This window comes from Megalopta genalis, chromosome 2 (assembly GCF_051020955.1).
Source record: "Megalopta genalis isolate 19385.01 chromosome 2, iyMegGena1_principal, whole genome shotgun sequence".
NCBI classification, from domain to species: Eukaryota; Metazoa; Arthropoda; class Insecta; order Hymenoptera; family Halictidae; genus Megalopta; species Megalopta genalis.
This window is the reverse complement of record NC_135014.1, coordinates 24,365,369-24,381,460: the sequence shown is the minus strand read 5'-3', so window position 1 is coordinate 24,381,460 and position 16,092 is coordinate 24,365,369. Positions and strand designations below refer to the sequence as shown.

The 16,092-nt window shown below is 49.4% G+C and overlaps 1 protein-coding gene across 1 annotated transcript in view; it reads left to right on the top strand.

Annotated features, from left to right (window-relative positions):
• The first annotated feature begins 2,788 nt into the window (after positions 1 to 2,788).
• ds (dachsous cadherin-related 1) overlaps positions 2,789 to 16,092 on the top strand; it is a 516,000-nt gene continuing 502,696 nt past the window's right edge. The window contains exon 1 of the mRNA XM_033470688.2: positions 2,789 to 4,535. Coding sequence (XP_033326579.2) covers positions 2,847 to 4,535 — 1,689 coding nt within the window. The 5' untranslated portion in view covers positions 2,789 to 2,846. The remainder of the gene's footprint in view (positions 4,536 to 16,092) is intronic.

Sequence of the window (16,092 nt, the reverse complement as noted above, 5' to 3'; positions counted from 1 at the left end):
TTCCCGATCCCGCATTCACCGCGTCGCCTCCAATTTCCGTCTTCCGCCCGCCAGAATCGCGGGCCAAAGCGAACGAATCACCTCGTTCCGTGTCGCTCGAGACCGAAAACAAAAGCGCCGTGCTCGCCGAAGGAAACCGTCGAATCGCGGTAGCCCGTTCCAGATCGCGGCGTGACGAGCGACACGCCGATGCGCCCGGGAATTATAAAGCCCGCGGATTTATCACTTACCGTCTACCTGCTCGCCGCGAGTAAATCACCCCGTTGATCTATGCGCGCGCCGTTGCGAAATATATTATCGAGGCACGCGATTATTCCGGAAAGTCGGGTTCGAAGCCCGGTGTATCGTCGCGCTGGATCGCATGCATCATGTTTAACCAACATCGGCCCGGTGCCCTCCCGGGGAACGTGTTAACAGATCGTCAAAATTAATGTGCCGCTTCCTGTTAACATGCAAATTTCGCGACCTTTCGCCGGGGTCTCCGCGAGGAGGAGGCCCGGCCGGGGCCCGGCCTGCTGCCCCGCGAGAACGTTTCGATCGTTGCTCGAGATACGGATTCTTTGTTCGCGACAGAAACGCGTCGATCACGATCCGCTCCTTTCTCCATCGACAGCCGGAACCCTCTGTCGTCCCGCGGCGGCCGGACGAAACGTTCCCGCGATCCTCCGTCGGCTAATCTCGGCTGGAAAATTCGCGGCGAATTATTCGGGGAAAATATTCGGAATATCTTTTTCTCGTCGCGCGCCTCATGAAATTCCAGGACCTTTGGCACGGGCGTAGAAGAGGCTTGTAGAGCCGAGCGCGGAATGAGCGCCGTTGGTAAGTCAGTTCCTCGCATACCGGGCGCTCAGGTAGGTAGGAAGGCAGCGATCGTGGCCGAAGAAGGAAGGAAACGAGGAATCCACGGAGAAAGAGAGAGGCCCGACGGGACCGGGAAGGGGAAGAGAGAGGCCCGAGCAGGCCCAACCAGGCAGGCAGGCAAGCAGGCAAGCAAGCAGGCAGGCAGGCAAGCAAGCAAGCGAGCGAGCAAGCAAGCAAGCAAGCAAGCAAGCAAGCAAGCAAGCAAGCTAGCAAGCTAGCAAGCAAGCAGGCAGGCAAGCAGTCAGGAGAGCAAGGAAGCGAGCGAGCAGGCAAGTAAGCAGGGAAGCGAAGAGTTTGGTATAGTCTAGCTGCTCGGTGCCGCGGAGCGCGCTGAATGCCGGGGCCCCAGCATATCGGGCCCAGTATTACCGCTCCCCTCTCCAAGATGGCCGCCAGCTCGGGTCCAGCCGGGGCCCCCTGACCGATCCAGCCGAGTCCACCGAGTTAGGGGAAGGGTAGGCCTTGCAGGTGCCGCCATGTCAGTGCATGCCTAACCTCGAAGCCGCGCGGAACGGACGCTGGGCCCAAGAACGCGACACCTCGTGCTGCTCGACGGTGTTCCTGCCATATTACTTGCTCGTCCCGTGCCGCAACAGTGTGACCGCGTACGACCGTACAAGTGTGATCGGGATTCGAAGAGGTCGATCGGTTTCGCTGACCGTTAATCGAGCACCGAACGGTGGGGCCCTTCGCGTGTCGAATTCGGAGGCATTCGGTGCACGGGATCGTCACCGCCGGTGGGACCGACGGTGTCCCCGAACGGCGAGAAGTCCTGCCCGCGACCCGGGCAGAGGGAACACGTTCGCCGACACAAGGATGCGAAGGTCACTCGCTCGTCGGGCATCGTAGGCCGCGGTTTATCGTCGACGAGGTCGGGCAAAGTCGCGTCTCCTGTCGGCGGGTAATTCGCGTAGAAAACAGTGTGCGCGTCGGTGGTTGACAGTTTCGCGGCACGCGGGGCGCCCCGCGGCCGAAAAAAGGGGGCTGAAGCTGCGCGAGCACCAGCGACGGTGGTGGTTTCGTTCGCGGCTCGGCGAAGAACCGAGTCTCCGGAGAGTAGAAGCCGGGGTTCTCGGCTCGGCTCGCTCTCGCCGAGTCTGTTGCTCGCATGCTGGTCCAACTGGTCCTGCCTGGTCGTTAACTTCCGAGAGGATTGATCGACGATCCGGAAGACAGGAGCCCGCGCGGTACCCGCGCTCCAGCAACGATGACAAAAGGCACCGCATAGGCGATCGAGCTGGCGCGACGTCGAACTCTCGTGTGTCGCCTGGATCGGAGCGTGAGGAACGAAGAGAGACAAAGGGATAGAGAGAAAACGAGAGAGAAAGAGAGAGAAAGAGGGAAAAAGAGATGAGGCCCGATCTGGACGCGGTGAGATCGCGCCGGGTTCGCGACTGGTCCTGCTGATCCTCTAATCGTCGGACGTGGATCTGAGGAATGCACGATACGTCTCGGCCGCGGAGATACTCTATCAGCGGCGAGAACAGTGGATAGCGCGGCGCACCATCGCGCTAGTAAAGAGCGAGCGAGCGAGCGAGCGATCGAGCGAGCAACGCGGCGGAGGATAGATCCAGCGCCGGGATCGACGGTGAATCGGGATCGAACAGCCGGTTCTGATACTGGGAACGCGGGTGGAAGACGTGGTGGAAGTGATCGCGGAAGGAAAAACCAGGATAAAGCGTGATTGTGGTTGGTGTCTGGTGTCTGCTGGTGGGTGATCAATGTGCTGGTGGATCGGATATTCGTGCTTCGGTCGTCGTCGGGTTTCCAATAACTTCGGATAAAGCGGTCCGGTGTACAGAAGAGAGACCGATATATAGAAGGGAGAATAATACCGAGAGAGCGTACACGAACCTTCGGTCGTTCAGCGATGGAAGAATCGAGGAGATAATAGAGCGCAAGACGGAGGAAGAGGAGGAGGAGGAGGTGGCGGAGGAGGAGGCGGCGGAGGTGGCAGTTGTGGCGGCGACGGAGGAGGCTCCAGGATGCGGCACCTGCTACTGTTCCTCGTCCTGGGAGCGACTCTCGCCCCGGGCACGTGTTCCGAGCTGGTCAAGTACTTGGAGGTCGCGGAGAACGCGAGGCCCGGCACCAAGGTTGGTGTCATCGACTTCGACAGCCCGCCGTACCTGATAGTCTCGGTCTCTGGGCCGGCGGTCGACTCGGACTTGAACGTGGACCACGCGTCGGGCGAGATCCGTACGAAAGTGCCATTGGACCGCGAGACCAGGCCTTCCTACAGCCTGGTCGCGTTGCCGCAGAACATTCAGGTGGTCGTGAAGGTGCTCGACGAGAACGACAACGCGCCGACGTTCCCGGTGGACCGGGTGGACGTCGAGTTCCCGGAGAACTCGCCGCGCGACGCCAAGCGGGCCCTGCCGCCCGCCAAGGACCCGGACCTGGGCCTGTACTCGACCCAGCGTTACGAGATCGTGTCGGGCAATCACGGGGACGCGTTCCGGCTGTCGCAGCACCGCGGCCGCGACGGCGTCCTCTACCTGGACCTGCAGAACTCGGGCTCGCTGGACAGAGAGGCTCGCTCGCAGTATCATCTGGTGATCGTGGCGTTGGACGGCGGCGCGCCGCCGTTGCGCTCCAGCCTGCACGTGAACGTGACGGTACAGGACGTGAACGACAATCCGCCGATCTTCAACCAGACCAGATACGTCGCCAGCGTGCCGGAGAACGCGACCGTCGGCACGCCGGTGCTCGCTGTGAACGCGACGGACAGCGACGCCGGGGACAACGGGCGCATCGAGTACTCGATAAACCGGCGGCAATCGGACCGCGAGGAGATGTTCCGCATCGATCCGGAGACCGGGATGGTCTACGTGAACAAGGCGCTCGACTTCGAGTCGAAGGAACGGCACGAGCTGGTGATCGTGGCCAGGGACTGCGGGGCGCAGCCGCTCGAGGCGAGCGCGTTCCTCTCGGTGCGCGTCACCGACGTCAACGACAACCAGCCGGCGATCACGGTGATATTCCTGTCGGACGACGCGACACCGAAGATCAGCGAGAGCGCGCAGCCCGGCGAATTCGTGGCCAGGATATCGGTCAGCGATCCGGACTCCAGGACCGAGTACTCGAACGCGACCGTCACGCTGACCGGCGGCGAGGGCCACTTCGGCCTGGCCACCAGGGACAACATCATCTATCTGGTCGTGGTGGAGCGGCCGCTGGACCGCGAGGAGAAGCCGGTCTACGAGCTGTCGGTCGAAGCGACCGACGCCGGCACGCCGCCGCTCAGAGCCGTCAGGACGTTCAGGTTGCTCGTCACCGACGTGAACGACAACGCGCCGAAGTTCGGCCAGGAAAGGTACGAGGCGCACCTGTTAGGCGCCTCCGAGCCGGGCACCCCGGTGCTCAACGTGACCGCCACCGACCTGGACGATGGCGCCAATTCCGCCGTCAAGTACTCCCTGATGAACTCCACGTGGTTCGCCATCGACGAGAACTCCGGATTGATCACCACGATCACTCACGTCGACTGCGAGGCAGATCCCGCGCCTACTTTAGTGGTTGTGGCCACCGACTCCGGTCGGCCGGCTCTCAGCAGCAGTGCTACGGTACGAGTGACAGTTCACGACCTCAACGACAACGAGCCGATCTTCGAGAAGCCCCTGTACAACGCCACGGTGCCGGAGGACATGCCGGTCGGATGCTGCTTCCTCAAGGTCAGAAACAATGCCAACACGTTCTTCTTTTTCTCTTTTAGGCCGCGTCGTCTCGCGGCGATTTACGATCGAGCTTGTTCGCGAATTCTTCGTTTCGCGACGAAAGTGTATCGTTCCGAATGCTCGCGGAAGAAAAAGCATCGACTTCGAAGTTCGATCCGTCGTTTCGACGAAAGTGTTCGGGAGGGAATTGCGTCAGACAGACGCGACGATATGGAAAGCTGTTTCGGTCGATGGTTTCTGGACCAGTTCAGAAGGCGTCTGAAGTGCTCAGTGTTTCGAGCGGAGCTGTGTTAGTTTGGAAACATGATGATGGTTAAAATGATGTAGAAAGAAAGCTGTTTTAGTCGTTGGTTTTCGAATCGAGACACGAAGGTTCACAGTGTTCGGGGCGTGAGTGGATCAATTAGCGGAATAGAAGCAGTAGCGAAATAGCTAGAAAGAAGTGCTTCTGAATCGCATCGTATTATTAATCTCTAGACCGCGGCTCTTCGTCTCATAGAAGTCAATTTGAAGACACAGAAATCTGAAAGAAATAGTCAAAATTGCAAAGGTCCTCTCGCAGGAAATAATCGACTAAATTTCTGCATTCAAACTCGCAAGAAAAATGTGGATTTCTGTCATTTTCACAAAGGACCGCGAGTTCTTTCAGCGTCCATCGCAGTTAACGATTCAAGCAAATCGAGCCCGGGGTGCGTTAACATTACTTAAATACCTCGCATTTAACCTTACTAATCGAGCATTTCACCGGCCATTTTCGCGGCGAACGTCCAAAATCCGCGATTCGAGCGATCGCGACCGCTGAAAAGAGTTGGCGCCGTATGGTTGCGCAAGCAAGCGGGACGTCGTCCCTCCGCGGACACGCTCGCCGATTGACGTTCATCGATCTTCGACGGCGGGGACTCCCTAATTGATCTGTCATCGAGGCGAACGGTCGACAGCCCGGCAAAAGATTCGTCGCGGATTAATAGCGCGCGGGGACTCGCGACGCGGCGTTCGACAACGTCGAGAGTTAGGCTTTCTCTCTCTCTCTCTCTCTCTCTCTCTCTCTCTCTCTCTCTCTCGGCGTGGATCGGTTGCATAAGTCGGCCGGTGCATCGTTTCCGCGCGCGCGCACCGCCAGGCGTAAAGGTTCCCTGAAACGCAGGCGAACGAAAAGGGCAGGCATCGGCGGCGCTAAGTCGGTCGCGCCGCCGGGCATAATATCCGCGTTACGCTGGGAAACACGTAATTGGTACCGCGGCGCGGCCGGGCCACGTTCCTCGAAAGGTTCCTGGCCGGCGTGTCGCAATTAGCGTTGTTTATCGCGAATATTCGTGGAGCGTTATCGATCAGCCCGTTCTTTCTCCGCGGAGAGGCCCGAGAGAGTCGGTGGTCGCGCCGGAGAGACCTGGAGGCGGAATAAATCCGCGCTCGTTCATTTGCATGCGTCGCTCGGCCGCGCTCGCTCTCTGCATCACGAGCGGAGGACCAGCTTGATCCAGGGAATTGCGAGTAGGAGCCGAGCGTAGGAACCTGAATGGGAAAAGCCGAGGCGACGAGCTGCCTCGCGAGCGAGCTGCCCTCCTCGTCGCGGATACGGCCGATCTTCGGATAGGGCTAACGAGCACCGCGCGGCTTTCGGTTATTAGAAATCAGATTTGCACGGAGACAGACAGCGATGTCGTCTTCGCTTACTGGCAGCTTTGTTCTTAGGATAAGTTGTCTCTTGGAAATCGTTCAGAGATTAACGGAGGAAAATGTTTATCTAAGGAGTGTACGATTCTTGTTGGCACCGATGAAAATAGGTTCGAAGTGTTAGGGGATGAACCTTGTACAGAGACACATTATTAACATTGGAGACAAATTATTTGCAATTCAGTTACTAATTTAGTTACTTGGATCGTTGAGTGATACAAGGGAAGAACCAGTTCCAAGATCACTGTCTAAAGACTCCATAAATCTTGTTAGCATAGTTGAAAATAGGTCTGAAGTGTTAGGGGATGAATCTTGGTCAGAGACGAATTATCCTCGGTTTAGTTGCGGATCAAATAGTCCATTGGATCGTTTAATGATCCAAGGGGAGAACAAACTCCAAAAAGACTGTCTAAAGACTCCACAAATCTTGACAGCACAGTTGAAAATTGGTCTGAAGTGTTAGGGGATGAATCTTGTACAGAGATAAATTATCCTCAGTTTAGTTATGCTAACCGAAAAGTCTTTTGGATCATTGAGTAATCCAAGGGGAGAATCATCTTCGAAATGATTGTTTAAAAACTCTACAAATCCTGTTAGCACAGTTGAAAATTGGTCTGGAGTGTTAGGAGGTGAATCTTGTACAGAAACGAATTATCTGCAATTTAGTTTCTAATCAAATGGCTCCTTGGATCATTGAATGATACAAGGGAAGAACCAGTTCCAAGATCACTGTCTAAAGACTCCGCAAATCTTGTTAACACAGTTGAAAATAGGTCTGAAGTGTTAGGGGATGAATCTCGTGCAGAGACAAATTATCTGCAATTTAGTTTCTAATCCAGGGGAAGAACAAGTTCCAAAATGACTGTCTAAAGACTTCACAAATCCTGTTGGCACAGTTGAAGATAGATCTGAAGTGTTAAGGGATGAATCTCATACAGAGACAAATTCATGACAAAAAGAATTAATGATAAAAAATGACAATTGGTAACTTCCACCGCACGATTGTGTCGATGTAAATTTTCACATTCCTTTTCTTTTAGAAAATAAAACTATTTTCTCCAAGTAAATAATAATTTAAAAAAAATTGAAATTATTTCAACTCATTAAGATAAATAGAATATACTACTTAAGAGCGTTTTAATGACATTGAAAATTCTAAAGAAAACAAGACCAAGGATTCTCACAAGATATCGAGTACATTATCTTGTATTATAATATTATTACTTATTAATATATTATTATATTATTCATACTCTCGCATTAAAAAGTCTCAATCTCCCATTAAAAATCTTTCCAATTTCTTGCTAATATTAAGTGATGTTACGTGAAATTGTGAAACTGTTTCCCGTGACAAGTGAACGCAAACTCGATATCATCCCCAACCCTTGCAAAAATCCCTGGTTAACAAGCGTCAGAGATGAACCTCGCCGCAGATATACAAAAGTCATCAGCAGTTCCTCGGCATCGAAATCATCTAGTCAAATGACCGAGTGAAAGGTCAATTTCCCCGTGCAAAGACCTTTGCGAAGATGAAGAGAGAGAGACGTCACCGCGTGCTCTCTTCGACAATTAATCGACGAAGACACCTCGTAGACGATTCCAAAGTTCGAAACAGCGGTTACGTGGCCAGGAAGTGAAAATCGCGGAAAATGCTGCGGGCGGGACGTAACGGAGACTTTCGCTGGGGATCCCGCGAGCCGCTATGGGAGCGAAAAGTCGATGATGCCCGGTGTGCGGGGAACACGTGGCCGGCCGGGGACAAGCGTTGCACTCGCGCGGGGAAACCTGTTGGCTACAGTTTCTTTGTAGCCACGGCGAGACGCTCTTCCCTGAAGCGTTGTTAGACCGAGAACAAGTTGCCCTCGACACCGACGCTGCTTTACGAGCCGCGCGCGCGATCGGTATACCTTTACGGTTCGAGGCGAGTCGCGCGAACTAAAGGAGGAAGACTGCAGGAAAGAGCGAGAGAGAGAGAGAGAGAGAGAGAGACCGAGAGAGAGAGAGAGAGAGAGAGAGAGAGAGAGAGAGAGAGAAAGGGAGGAGCAGCCCTCGTTCGTCTCGGCGTTCGGCAGGCTAATTCGAAAAACTGGACATACCCGAGGCGCGAATGCGTTTCTGAAATTTGAGATGTCGAAGCGTTCTGCGAAGGGGATTACGCGGGCGTTACCTGCTGTCGCCTTTTAAGGACGATCGTCTTACGCTCCGCGTAATCGTCGAAGGTAATACTATACTTATACGCTCGTTTGCGTACGATAACGAAGTCGTTACCGGGCTCTCTTGTGGGCTGTTGAAGTAACGAGCGGTAACCCACTTCTTCGCCCGGCGAAATTTCACGTCGAACACACTCCGTCGCGCGGATATGAAAGCGAAACGCTCTGACGCAACGCGGCCATGTTACATCGGGCATCGATTCCTTCCTACGTACACGGTGTCCAGGTTGTACTACTACCTGCCGGGGGTGATTCCGCGCGCGTAAGTCGATCGGCTACCTCCTGTCGAACTTCGTTTCCCCCACGACGAACTTCTTTTGCCCTTCTTCGCCGGTCGATTTTTCGAACCTGTGCGAGCAGCGATTTGACAGCAGGTCTGTGTCAGCGTTATCTGTCGAGCAGCGATTTGACATCGTTATCACCGAGCTTGATAACTTTCTTCGGAGAAAAGCGTGCGATCTAATGAACTGTCATCGAGTCTACCGTGTTCGCTCGTCTCGAAGCATCTTTTTTCGCATCGTTTGTATCTTTTTTTGAGATGTTTTCTTCGAGAGGATAATAAAACGGTTTTCTGGACAATTCTTTTTTGTTTTTATAATGAGGTTTAATTATTTTTCTCGAATTGATGTTTGACTTGTATATGAAAATGTAGCGAGTCTATTGCTGCTCGTCTTTTACAGATATCGATTGCCAGCAATTATAAAACGGAGCCGCGAGGCTCGAATAATCGTATCAACTCCTTCCAAATTGTTTATTGTTTTTCATTTTTTTGCACAATCTGAGCGTCAATTAGGGAGACTTTACTGTATAGCTTATTTTCGAGTCATTTGTTCGATCTTATTATCGAATATTAGATCTACAGTTTAGATCCAGGGGGTGGTGCGCGGGGGGGGGGTCGTTTCGTCGACGAGAAGAATTGCTTTGTTTTAACCGATTTACAATAATTTCGATTATAGTAAATTCTTCCTAATTTTTCTTCGACTTCTAAGCAAAAATGGACAATTTGGGAAGAGGAGATACGATTATTACCGTTTTTATAATTGTTGACAATCGGCGGTTATGAAAAGGAGCCGCGAGGCTCATTATATATTATATAGTAATATATTAAATATATTAAATATATTAAATATATAATAATCGTATCTCCTCCTCCAAAATTGTCCATTTTTGTTTACAAGCTGAAGGAAAATTAGGGAGACGTTACTGCACTATTATGTGCTAATGTGTCAAAGTAATACAATGATTAGATAATAGAATGTTTAGATGCCGGAATATTATACAAATAAATGTTCGGAGTCTCTAAGATTGCAATACATAACATGATATTTAGAGAATTTATAGCTTCCCTTCGACGACATTTTTATCACATTTTATAAGAGGATATAATGTATTTAACATTGTGAAACTATCTGATCAGTTAAAATGATTGGTTTCCGATTTTTTCTATTACATTTCTTGATATTTTGAAAATGTTTCTGTGACAAATTGTTTAATCTTCTACATTCAAGCATACATTATAATAGAAATGATACGGAGTTCCAGTAAACCTAATCTTGCCATTGTTAGACAGCAATATATATTAATCGTCTTTAAGGCTCGGTAGTTCTAGCATTAATAAATAAATAAATAAGTAAATAAATAAATAAATAAATAAATAAATAATAAATAAATACAATGAATATAGCTATGTACGCTAGTGACGCTGCTAGTGAATGTATTAACAGAACCTTTCTAACGCAACACTTTTACAAAATACCTAGCTTAATGAATTATATCAAAGCCCCTTAATAACTCTCTTATTTGAAGGTTCATTTTTCTAATATCCCGTTAACACAAAACATACTTGCGACGTATTCCGCTTGTAATCGAAACTAACGGAACAACGCTTACCAACAGCACGTCTTTGTCTGCAAAGTGATTTTTCACATCGATCGCGACTTCGTCGCATTTTTGATGGTCATCGAGCGTCATTCGACGCGTCTCGCTTCAGAGATAATCGACCTCCTAGATCTGCTTGCACGTCTGACCGTGGCCTACCGTTTCTACTTCGCTCCGGGCATTTCCTGCGTTATGCTGCGAAATCAAAGTTCAAGCTCGCGTTGCGTGGCGCAATCGTAACATTGCGTTCGCAATCATCGCATCCTCCAGTTATCCTTAATTCCGAGTATAATAAATTGGTACTCGAAACGTTTACATCTTCCTCGCGATTGCAGAATCCTTCGTATCGTACGATCGAAAGCATTCTGTACCATAGACGGGGCCGACAGTAATTTCGCAATGATTAGACCGTAGATTTTTGTACGAAATAAAAATCGTCTGCACCTGTCGCAAAAATTAGGCATGCCTTTTGTATTCAAATTGTTGACGTTACGAAGACTCCATCTTCGGAAACGATTGGGTAAATTGCTTCGTTCGAGCTTAGATCGCAATCGAAGTGGCGAAACGTCCAAATAAACTCGGTGAATTTAATCGAAATAAATTAAGTTACGGTGATTATATCGTGTACGATTTTCTTTTCGATTTCGTTCGAACACAACACTTTTATGAAATATCTAGTTTAATGAATAATATCGAAGTGTTTTAATAGCTCTCTTATCTGAAGGTTTATTTTTGCAATGTTCTATTAACAAGACATTATATTATGTAAAAATTAAATAATACAGTGATTATAGATAATAGAACGTAGTATTCTGATTGATAATCAGAATACTGTTAACCCTTTGCACTCGAGTGGTGACTCTGAGGCACCACTAAAATTGTTACATCACGTTCCAAGGTAATTTTTATATTATAAAAGCTCAGATATAAAAAATTTTTAAAAGTCTAATTGTTGTACGAGTCAGAAGACTAAATTTTATATACATAAAATGCACTTTGTCATATAAAATGGAAGTAGTCAGGAGAATGAATTTAGATTTATAGTTAAAATGGTTTCGAGTGTAAAGGGTTAATAATAAAATTGCAAAATAATGCTCGGATAAAGAAACCGCCTCCGTGTATCCTTTTCAACCAGTCAGCTGTTTTTTCGACGAGTGCGCTCGTCGCGAAGAAACGGCAACGTGCCGCGACAAAACGAGGATACCTCGTCGAAAGCAGCTGACTGGTTAATCGTTCCGCTGTTTCGAATCACGGGTGCTCACCTGGTGCATCAAATCTGCGGTCTAGTAACGCTAGTCCGCGCGAGGGGGGGGGGGCGAATAAAAGGACGGCGAACGAAACCGAGATCGCTTCGCGTCGCGTCGCGTTGCAGGACAGCCACGAGGTAGTGGCTGCTGTGACGAAGCGTCTGTCATTCATAAGGCCTGTGATCCGTGGACCGTGGATTCGATAGGCACGATCCGAACGGCGGAGAAGAAGAGAATCGCCGAAAGAGAGAGAAAGAGAGAGAGAGAGAGCGAGAGCGAGGGAGAGAGAAGTGGGTAGAGGGGCGGGTGTAGAAGAAGGAAAGATGGGAGTAAAAGGGCGCGCGGCAGAAAAAGAGGAGAAAAATCCTCCCTGCCTCCCTCCCACGAGTGTTCGACCGTCCATCTGGCCGAGCGAAACGCGTGCCTCCTTTTTTCTCCCGTTGGATTGTCATCCGCATTCAAGGGAGAAGCGGTGAATGCTCGCGCCGGTGCACGCCGAACACCGAATACCGAGTGCGGAACGTCTCGTGGAAACGAGTACATTTTTCAGTCTGCTGCGGAGGACCATTTACGTGACTATACCGTGACCGTACCGTGACCGTACTGTGACTGTACCGAAGCCGTATCGTGGTCCTATCGTGACCCTATCATGGCCCTATCGTGGCCGACGTTCGCTCTCGACGTTCGCGTAGATCGCGTCCGCAGTGTCCGCCGAGTTCTAACGCGTTTCGCATCGAGATCTATCGTCGTTTTGACGTGATAAATCGGTGAATGAATTCGGACGACGATCGCCTCTCGAATCGGTCGCTAGCTGTGCCTAAAATTGGCATCAACTCTTCGTGGACGAGGATTTTTGAGGGCACGAAGAATATTTTCCTGAAGAAATTAGATTATGCATTTAGACTTGAAGAATTGGGAAAGCGAACAGTATATCTTGATTTTCTGTTCTGTACATGATCGAATTATACGCTTGCGATGTCTGTAATGAGATAGGCAGTCCTGATAGTGTGGATTTTCTTTCGCGGCACTAGACTGCGGACTTTTTTGCAAAATAAAGTTTATCTAAGTTAATTGTAAGAGATATGAAGCAAATGGAAACATCTTTTCCTCTTTTAGCAACCATAATCAGTTGAGAATAATGTACCAAAATCGTTAAATTCTTTCAATGTCTTGTCAATTTTGTACTCGACATACTTTCTCGGTTATGTATTATGTATGTACATACTTTCTCGTAAATGCATCAAATTATTAATATCCATTTTTATCGACAAGAGAAATGAAGAATAGCGAAAATATTAGAAGAATTTAAGGACACCGTTGCATCATCTTCTTGTCAATTTTGTTCCTCGACATCGTACTGATCTCTCTCGCAAATGCATCAAATTATTAATCTCCATTTATCGACAAGAGAAATGCAGAATAGTAAAAATATTAAAAGAATTTGATAACACCGTCGTACCATCTTCAATTCATTAAAACAATCAATAAAAAAAAATTAACTCTCGTCTCATACAGTTGCTGAACAAAATTTGTATTTTGCATAAACGGCGAAAAACCAGGAATATTGTGCTCAGAGAACCACCTAATCAAAAAATAACCAATTATTTTGCATAAAAATCCGCCGTCTAGTCGTCGCTGTCTCTGTATTCGACCCGAAAGGGTTAAACTGCAGGGAAACTTCGAGGAAACGTTTTCCTATCGAGAACTTCGAACTCCAAAGAGCGCGCTGCTGACGATTTCGTTGACCTTGAAGAGTGTGCCATTTCATCGCAGCCAGCGATGACGAATGTTCGTCTGGTCCGCTTGCGATCGAACGCTTTCCTACGCGCGTTACATCGCCGGCGTTTCGTTGCCTAGTTCAATGATGATTTATAATTGTTGCCCGCTCGCCTATAATTATTATAATTACAGATTTTTCGGCTCTCCCACCCATCGGCCGGTTCGGCCTCTCCTTGTTCCATCCCTCCGCGAGACGGCTCCACCCCTTCAGCCTTCTCCTCCTCCTGTTGCTGGTTCTCTCGGCTGTTTCGCTCGTTTTTCGTGATCACCTCCCTGAGAGCCTCTCTCTCTCTCTTTCTCCCTCTCTCTCTGTTTCTCTATCTATCTATCTATCTTTCTCTCTTTCTCTGGCGGTGCACGCTCTCCTCGGGAACGGGTTTGGAAAGTCACGGACCGTCGGATTTCCGCGCCGGTTTCCCATCGGCCGATTCGTTTCTCGGCGGGATGGCTCGCGGGATCAGCGGTCGCGTTAATTTTCGCTAACGACGCAAACCGGAACGCCGGAAAAATGCGTCGGGCGCATGCAGACGCCGCAGCTAGCCGACCTCCCCGGCAAAAGCTGCTTCTTCGAGGTCGCGCTCGCGGCTCGAACTCGGGCTCGCACTCGCGCTCGCGCTCGCGCGCTTTCACGCGTTAAACTATTCGTATCCATCAGACGGGTATCCGTCTCTCTGTTCTGCGTGGCAGGACACGGGTTCCGATTCATCCTCGCGCAAGCCTCCCATTATCCGTCCTAACTGGCAACCGAGGATCATTAAGCCGCGGAGCCTTTTGTCCGGCTACGCGCGTTCGTCTTTTACCACTGACAAAGAGGGAAAGAAAAAGAGCGAGACTCTCTCTCTCTCTCACACTTTCTCTCTCTTTTTCTCTCGGAGAGTCTCTGGTCTTTCAGAGAGACGCGAGGGCGAAAGAAAGAAAGAGAGAGGGAAAGGGAGGGGGAGGAGCAGAGGAAGAGCAAGCAGGCAAAGATGGTTCGTGACTTTGCTCCACTTCGCTTTTAAAATAGCCTCGCTTTCCAAGCTCCGAGAGTTCGCCAGGACCTCCCACATCTCGGCCGGCTCTGATGGATTAGGAATAGCCAGAGAATTCCAAAGGGTTCGTCAGATTAGCCTGAGAAGATCTGCCGATCTTCCAGCATCGCGGTCATTAGCTGGAGCTAATGCCTCGCTAATTCGTTCGAAAATTTCTCGCTAAAATGTGCCATATTGGAACCTCGATTATACGAATCTACCTTATCAACCACAAGAAGTGCAGAGCTTATGTTAATTTGTAGGAATAACAAGACTGAATTTATCTAGACCTTTCCTCTATTTATTTAAGGATTTAAATTCAAAATAATCATTGAATATTGTGGAATTGATTGAACTGTTTTCTGTGGAAGAATCTTTATAGTTTCGACGCTTTTAAAATGGAAAATGTGAAATCGGTCATTTCGATGGGCATGGTTTAACGTTGAATGATCAATGATCATCGCGGTTAAATAATGATGTTGATAGATGATATTATGATACTAGGAACAATCGATCTTTGATCTTTAGTTTTGGAAGATTTCAATATTATCGATATTAAATATGTTCCCATTGTCGTTCAGACTAGTGTTATTATTCCTGCGAGATATATTTGATAATTTTATTTAACAATAAACGTGCCGAGCACCGAAAGGACTGGTTTCTCTCATTTCATAGAATTGCAAGACTGCATTCATTTAGAATTTCTGCAATTTTTATTGTAACATACGCTTGAATCATTTTCACATTTTGGTAATTTCAATAATTCTGAATTAGGAAAATTTGATACTAATCATTTTGATACTAAAAATTTAGGACAAATGGAGAAAATAGAAATATGCAAATATGGTGTTCCGTTGAGTTTTCGTCTAGATATCGGCGAGGCTGCAAGTCAATGCAACTTCGAGTCCATAATTATGTATAATTATGTATAATATAACCTCTCTGTAATTAACGGAGCTTCGAAAAATCGAATGTGGTATTAATATACATATATATCGAATTTTTGCTGCATCGAGCGTCAAAAGCGGCAAAAAGAAACCGTCGCCGAGCGCGCAGATCTTCCCGCATTTCGCGTGGAAATAGAACGCGACTCGACCTTGATTCCGTTTCCACGATACCTGGACCACCGAACACGATCCAAGCATGATTAGAAGCCGAATTTGCCACGAGTTAGATTTCTAATCGCCGGATCCCGTCGCATCGTAGCGCGAAGTGGTCCGCGGAAGGATGCGCGACCGAATGCGTCGGCGCATCCGAGTCGGCCGACGCTTGCATCGTGTATCGCGGTACAAAGTGATGACCGTAATGACTCTAACCACCGTCTGACATCTGGCATTAGGCACTCGAGCTTTCGAGTGGCAACGCCCGCAGCAATTGTTGCCGTTTACGACTGCCGTGCACGCTCTCCTTCTTTCCCTGTCGCTCCGTCCCGACCCGTCCCGTGTCCCGACCGCGCCGCTCCGTTCCCTCTCTCGATTCTCTCTCGACTGACTTCGTCTCTCTTTCTCTTTCTCTCTCCGTTCTCTCGCTCTTACGCCGGTCCTTCTTCCTCTCGCGTTCTCTTCACCGCGCCTATGCCTGGCCTCGTCTTTCTTCTTGTTTCTCCGGCCTCCTGCTCGCTCGTCCGCTCTCGATCCTACGCGCTATAGACCGCATTCCCGAGTGCAACGACGAGGCAGAGATATATGTAGGTACCTATATGCATTCGCGTGCACCGGTCGCTGCAGCCACCGCGCGCCTCTACTCGCGCTACATT